This window comes from Epinephelus lanceolatus, chromosome 3 (assembly GCF_041903045.1).
Source record: "Epinephelus lanceolatus isolate andai-2023 chromosome 3, ASM4190304v1, whole genome shotgun sequence".
Lineage (NCBI taxonomy): Eukaryota > Metazoa > Chordata > Actinopteri > Perciformes > Serranidae > Epinephelus > Epinephelus lanceolatus.
In genome coordinates, this window is record NC_135736.1 from 44,302,809 (window position 1) to 44,310,000 (window position 7,192).

The window sequence follows — 7,192 nt, forward strand, 5'->3', positions numbered from 1 at the left end:
GTTTTCGGGTTGTCCGTATGTCTATAACGTCTCGTGAATCTCGGGAGCGCCTTCTGGGGAATATCTTTACATTTGGCACCAATGTCCACTTGGACTGGAGGAGGAAATGAATAGAGTCTGGTGGTCAAATTTCAAGGTCACTTTGACCTCACAAGAATTCATATGCTAATGATGACATAATTACACACAGATGTCACACACACACACACAGAAGAGATGGCATTTTATAACCGAAAGGTCAAAGGTCAGCTTCACTGTGACATCATAATGTTCTACAAAAACACTTTTCTGGCCGTTATTCAACGCCATATCTCAGGAACAGAAGGGGAGACATTTGGTCGGATACTGAATTGGTGACACTAATATTGGGTGTCCGCAAATAGTCTCTAAGTGAAGACAGAATGTTTCTCACTGGAACTCATTCACTAGAAACGTACATATTCATTTAGTGATAACTTTAATTGTGCTGAAAAACACACTTAATACTTAAATTCTTTTAAGTCCTCAGTGCATATGTTATATGAGTCTGGAAACATAGATTTAAACTTTAACTCGACTGGTTGGTGGAGGCACAAATCAAAGAACTAGTGTCAATAAAGGCCGACTGTTGTGTCACCTGACGTTGCCTGTGTCTCAGCCAGAAAGTTTGACTTGAACACACAGCAAAGACTACAACCAAAGACCAACTAGTACGTACACTCTGCACCTGCATGACAGTGCAAGTGGTAGCTTGTACTCTTCATCCAAAAAGGGGAACTTAGAAACCAGCAGGATGGATTTAAGACGCTCGTTAGCCAGTTAGCACGTTAACGACAAAGCCCGGGCGCCAGCAAACACTTACACAATCACAAACTGTTTCTGCTGCTCAGTGGCTAAAAACAATAATCTTACCTAATATAACACCTTTGTTTTGATCTCACATCCTCTTGACTTTAGCTGTTTGTTTGCCTACCTCGCGTCCATTTCGTGCCCTAAGCTGAACCTCCGCTGAGAGTAATTCCACTGACTGAGGGTCTACAGCAGCCTGACACGGGTTCAGCATGTTGACTCGGTCAAAAAGCCGCAGATAGGGGTTACGGTTAGAGCCTCACAGTCTTACATGACAGATGCTAGTCAGTATTTTTGTCATTAGCATACATCATTTCAATAATTTAATTTGAGCAGCAAAACTGAAATGTTTTTATGTCCTTAGTATTTTTATGTGACTGCTCTTTTCCTTTTGTTTTGTGGGGAAAAAAGTTAATATCCCAATAAGCAGGGTTTTGTATCTGCTCTGAGACTCTGGCACTAGAATAGTCAAATTTGAAATGACAGGGTAGGGCAGACAGGGCACCTGGTAGAGCAGGTACCCCATATACAAAGGCTGCGTCCTTGCCGCAGTGACCGCAGGATCAATTCCAACCCACGGCCCTTTGCTGCATGTCATTCGCCCTCTCTTTGCCTCTTTCACACTACAGCTGTCCTATCAAGTAAAAGCAAGAAGCCCCAAAAAATATCTTTTTGAAATGACACCCAGCCCTAAATGTAAGTAAAAAACTGCTAACAACACATCATCCTCCCTCCTCAGTGGTCGGGGAGCGGGTGGAGGCTCTTCCTGACTTGGCTCCAGACTCAGGCGGCGGGCGAGGGGGCAGGGGGGCGCGGTCCAGGCAGGACTTGGCGTCGCTGCCCGCCGAGCTCATCAGCCAGATCGGGAACCGCTGCCACCCGAAGATGTACGAGGAGGGCGACCCGGCCGAGAAGCTGGAGCTGGTGAGCGGCACCTCCGTGTACATCTCCCGCGCCCAGCTCATGAACTGCCACGTCAGTGCCGGCACCCGCCACAAAGTGCTGCTCAGACGCCTGCTGGCCGCGTTTTTCGACAGGTCAGTGGTCAACACGCTTTACCTGCCATGTATTTGGTTTGTCAGTTTGTGTGTGTGTGTGTGTGTGTGTGTGTGTTTGTATAAGCTGCAGCAAATGATAGACTGCAGGCTGTGAACTAGACTTCAACTGGAGTCAGTCCACTTTTGGCTTTGAGTCAAGTTTTCATCAACTCACTGAGGTCAGGAAATTTAGTTTTTGAAGCTCATCTTTTAGTTTCCTTTAAACTGATTTAATGGTTATTTAATGTGTTCCGTACATCATCTGTTTTTGTTTTTGCCTTGCTCAGGAGCACTCTGGCTAACAGCTGTGGAACTGGCATCCGCTCTTCAACCAACGACCCCAGTCGTAAACCCCTGGACAACAGAGTGCTGCATGCTGTCAAATGTGAGTCATACAGAGACACACACAGTTTTTGACACCATAAATACTGTCAGTTACATGTCAGTCAGATTTTGGAGCGGCCTGCTGCAGAGTTGATCTTTACAGCTTTGGAATTTTAAGACTCCTCGCCGTCCATTCATTTAGTGTTTGCCTTGTGGTTTCTTTCTTCCTCTTTTCCATTTTTCACCTCTTCTCTTTTCTCCAGTTTACTGCCAGAACTTTGCGCCGAGCTTCAAGGAGAGTGAGATGAACGCCATCGCAGCCGACATGTGTACCAACGCGCGCCGCGTCGTCCGCAAGAGCTGGATCCCCAAGCTCAAACTGCTGATGGCCGACAGCGACGCCTACTCCGCCTTCCTGGCCGACAGCGTGAAGATGGAGGCCGACGCGCTGGGGGCGGAGCAAGGCTTCGACCCCGCCTCCCTGGAAGCGGTGGCGGCGGCAGCGGCCGCGGCCGCCAACCACAATGAAGCGGGAGGTGGAGCCACGCAACCAGATGCCCTCCAGGGGGCGGGAGGAGATGGCAGCACTTTGTTTTGAGTGAGTGAATGGACAGATAGATGAGTGGACAGATGGACAGATTTGATGGAGGGAGGGATGGCATTTCTCTGGGGGCGATGAGTAGAGAACGGTGGCCGCTTTGGTCGTGATGACAGTTGTCACTCCTCCCCTCGCCGCCGTGTGTTTGGGGGGTCTCTTTCTTCTTTTACACCTCTTCTGGTCAGTTTGTTCTGCTTTCCCTCCTTCGTTTGTCCACGTTTCTGTCTCTCTCGACGGCCCAGAATGCCTCACTTTGGGTTGTTCCTCCTTCCTTTTCTGGTGGAGAGAGATGGAAAGATGGAGAGAAAGGTAGCAGAGGGAGGAGGTCATACCCCCCCACACACACCTCCTCACTCCTCTGCAACCTTTCAGAACCTGATTGTTTCAGCCTTTATTTTTTATGTTTTCTAAAGTGTGTACTGTCACTAAGGCCCGTTTCTTACCATAATCAATCACAGACATTCCCTGGGGTTGGGGGGGTGGGGGGGGTAATCCTGTTTGGAGAACGTGATATTTCCTTCCCCAAACTCCGGTAACACTGTTGTTTTTGATATTGAATGTATGCGTGGCGAAGCATCCGAACCGCAGCGCTGTAAGTCAGTGGAGGTCGAGTGAGTTTGTACAGAGCCCTTTTTTTTTTTTCTTTTTTTTTTATTTGTCTGTTTTTGCTTTATTTCATCTGGACGCCAGATGAAAGCTTCTCGGAGAGCGTGGGATTGATGAGGTCAGGGGTTGAAATGAATATTAATATGTATATTGGCATGGTTTATGATCTCCCCGACCTCCGCCCGACCCCACAAACCCTGCTCTTCAACCCCAGCCGAGCATGCTGGGAAACTGACCTGCCCGCCTTTTAGAGAGCTGCTGGGGAGTTCTGACTGACAGTGTGGCGGGAGACGGGAAAAAACTAATATTTGATTGACTAAAAAACCTTTTCGCCTGAACTTCCCCTTGTTTTTTGACCCGTAGACTACATCCACAATAATATGCTTTTGTGTTAAAACACATGACTGTTGCTACGTTTACACCTGGCGTCCACACTACTCTTTGGCTTCCCTAAAATGGAGAGCTTTGAAAACACTGCTGACCCCGTTAACGTTTGAAAACCCTGGGGTTGGGTTGTAGTCTTGACATGAGGAAACTGAGACTTTAAAAAGGATTGGGTCTTATCGGTCACAAGGTGTCAATCCAAAAATTTATAGCTAATTCTACATACTTTTGTGATTTCATCCTTCATGTGTGGGTAACGTTGCTCTTTTGCCGTTGCCAGGCATCCTCCAGCGATGGATAATGCTCCTGGTACCGCCATATTTGCATCACAACACTTCCCAATCTGTTTTCTACCGCCTTGACAGCCTTATACTCACGTTATTTTCAGTAACGGTTGGTTGACACCTGGTTGTCGATCCAAGCAAAGAAATGGCTCGACAACCAGGTTGCCATCTCCGTATTATTTACTGTAACTAAGCAACCAGCTGTACACAATCTGCTTCCTGTTTACATTGGCACACACTCGCCAAGTGTACGTAAATAGTCCTGTGATTTGCGTTTCCAGGCGTGATAGTATGAGCGGAGATTATTTCTAAAATGGTGCTAAAACCCTCGTGAGTACAGAGATCTTTTTCATTTTAAAAAGCTGTTTTAAATTAAAAACGTATTAGTGTGGATGTGGCCTTATGAAAAGACAATTTTAGTTTTCTTATTTTTGTGTTTAAATTCTTAATTTTTCCTTTTATGTGTGTGATTTTTGCCGAGCCTCCCGAGGGAGAGGAAACTTGTTACCGATGATTGTCAAAGAGTTTGCGCGTGATAAATGCACTGTGTTATTTCCTGCGGTATGATTACAATCGAACTACGGTTTTGTACGTATCAGAGAGAGACGAGAGGCGGTTTTATTTAAAAAAGCAACAAAAAAAAGAGAAAAAATAGAAGCTGAAATCCAATTTATATCACTGGTTATCACCCTTTTTTTTTTTTTTTAGAAAAAACGTCTGAAGGAAAGTCAAGAAATATCCAAAAGCGAGTTTCTGCCCGTGAGTTTAGGAACGTGTCGTGTGTGTGTGTGTGTGTGTGTTTGTGGAGTGTGTGTGAGGATTCAGCAGCAATGTTCTTTTGTTTTCAGCTCGTGTTTAAATTGTTTTCCCTCCAAATATTCGCAGCCATGCCAGTTAACAGAACAAGTTTCCTCGGGCTCTGCTGCCTGGATGCGTGCTCGCCTGGCATGGACAAAGGTGCTAATTCAGGCATTGGTACATTGCAAGGAATACAGCTCCGTGTGTGTAATGTGTAGGTGTGTGTTTGAGCGGCCACACTGTTTTGTATGTGTGTGCTGCAGCAGAGAGAGAGAGGCCAGACGGTGTGTTTTCACACACGCTTGGTCGATTCATTCACCCATCACTGCGGTGAGCACACACACTCACACTCACGCAGGCTAATACGCATTTGGGCGCTGTCAGCCGCATCAGCTACAGTACGCCAGAGCAGCATGGGAATTAAAGGGGAATTACACTGAAGCAGAGCTGAGAGGCTGTTTGTTGTTCGTCACATGTGAGCATTCACCTTAAATTTATTTTAATGAGGCCGCATCATGGGAAAGGTAAACTGTCGCTGCGCTGGCGGAAAGTTTTGTTGTTGCTTTGACAGTTAATTTCCCAGCTTTATGTCACGTGCGATACTCTGAATTATAAACAGAAAGCTGCTAAATAATGGAAATCACAGAAGAATGTCGGCATAGAAACAACCCTGAAAGCGAATATTGCAGTCATATGCGCCTTTGATACTTAAGTGGCTGAATGGTAGCTTTCAGAAACTATAACAAGAATACAGAGCGAGATCTTTTCTCTTCAGAAAAATTGACCTCCACATTTCACAATGCAGCTGAATACAGTCATCAGCTAAACCCTGAAGAGGGCTTTTTGCTCTTGTTCAGTCTGAAGTTGAATACAGGGGCTGCAGGTGAAGTTTTTTATTTAGTGCCACTAATATTTTGCTCCTCGGCACCATTGTGGTGTTTTAAATGGATACTCAGAACCTTGTTACACCAGATTACAGTCTCAGTTTTGACCCCAGTTTCAGGCTTTTAATCATAAAATCTCTCTCAGACAATCAATGTAAAGGCACTCTTTCTTCTGGCAGACCTGACACATCTGTCTGTTTGGCACTGTGCAATAAAAGCAGCAGTGTGAATAGTAGGGAAGCAAAGCTAACCAGCTGTAAGTGCATGTACTGTGTTGTGTGTGTTGAGCAGATTAGTGTGTGCTAGAGGTGCGCGGAAATCACAGCTCAGTTCACACGCCTGTTTAGGAGTCACGGTTCGGTGCAAGTTCGGTACAGTGGAAAGAAACAAATGTATAAAGATCCATTTCTCTTCATTTATGTTAATCAGACAGTATTGGACGTGTCAGAAAGACAAACTCCTCTTGCTGGGGACCGGAGTAACATTTTGCCTGTCTGCAACATCACTCAACTGTTTTCACCATAAAGATTTTCATACACTTACGTGTTACACTTTACGGACACTTTCCCAAAAGGCAGCAGGTCTCAAGAGGCTATAAAACTGAAAGCATCTCTTATGATGTGAAATTGAAAATAAAAAATAAATAGAATAATAAAAATAAAACTTGTGCATTAGGAGGAGTGTAACAGTTATTTCTATCTGGGCTGCCGGCCAATCTAAATGCCAACTGCTCCAGTAATTGTTTTATCCTGTTCTGCTTTTGCATCTTAAAGAGTTGGAGTTATGTTTTTTCCTCGTCCCAGTCACCAACACATCTGTTACCCCTTTTCCACCAAATTAGCTCTGGTTCTTGAACCGGTCCTGATCAGGACTCTCAGAGCCTTGGTGCTGTCTAGCGACCCAGCCTGCGCTTCCCCCATTTTTGAATGAAACCATTGTAATCAAGCATCATCAGCAGAGGGCGTTCCACAATGCACAGTTGGAGTAAACAGTAGTAGCAAGATGGCAGATCTCACTGATCACCTGTGAGCCTTCGTTCCGTTATTACAGCCATTTGTTTTTGTCCAAAAATAAGCATGGACCAACTATTAATGACAAGAACACATAGAAGACTAGAACGTTCAAGACTCCATCTTGTCTTTCCAACGTGTAGCATATGACACGCCGATTAATAAATGATTAGAAAACCAACTTTTCAGGTTCTGAGCCAATTTATTTTTGGTTAAAAAGCTCAGAACGCTTCACTAATAGGCGCGCAAACTAGAACAGCACCCATTCCATGTTGGTGATGCTGTCGAATTAGCGCTACATGTAGCATGTTGGACGTGTGGAGCAACTGCAACACATCATCCTTGTCTTATACACAACTCCCTCTCCGTTGCTGTTGTAGCTGCACGGGAACCCACAAGCCGGTCTTCAAGCTCCAACATTTTATTTGCGCTCGCCAAA

General features: G+C 45.3%; 1 protein-coding gene across 5 annotated transcripts in view; it reads left to right on the top strand.

Annotated features, from left to right (window-relative positions):
• The window catches only part of nacc1b (nucleus accumbens associated 1, BEN and BTB (POZ) domain containing b), a 41,986-nt gene that overhangs the window by 22,886 nt on the left and 11,908 nt on the right, over positions 1-7,192 (top strand). For all 5 annotated transcript variants that reach the window (XM_033623567.2, XM_033623563.2, XM_033623562.2 and 2 more), the window contains exons 6-8: positions 1,568-1,865; positions 2,153-2,250; positions 2,453-7,192. The exon at positions 2,453-7,192 is cut by the window's right edge and continues 11,908 nt beyond it. In XM_033623567.2, the coding sequence (XP_033479458.1) occupies positions 1,568-1,865; positions 2,153-2,250; positions 2,453-2,787 (731 nt within the window). In that variant the 3' untranslated portion in view covers positions 2,788-7,192. The remainder of the gene's footprint in view (positions 1-1,567; positions 1,866-2,152; positions 2,251-2,452) is intronic.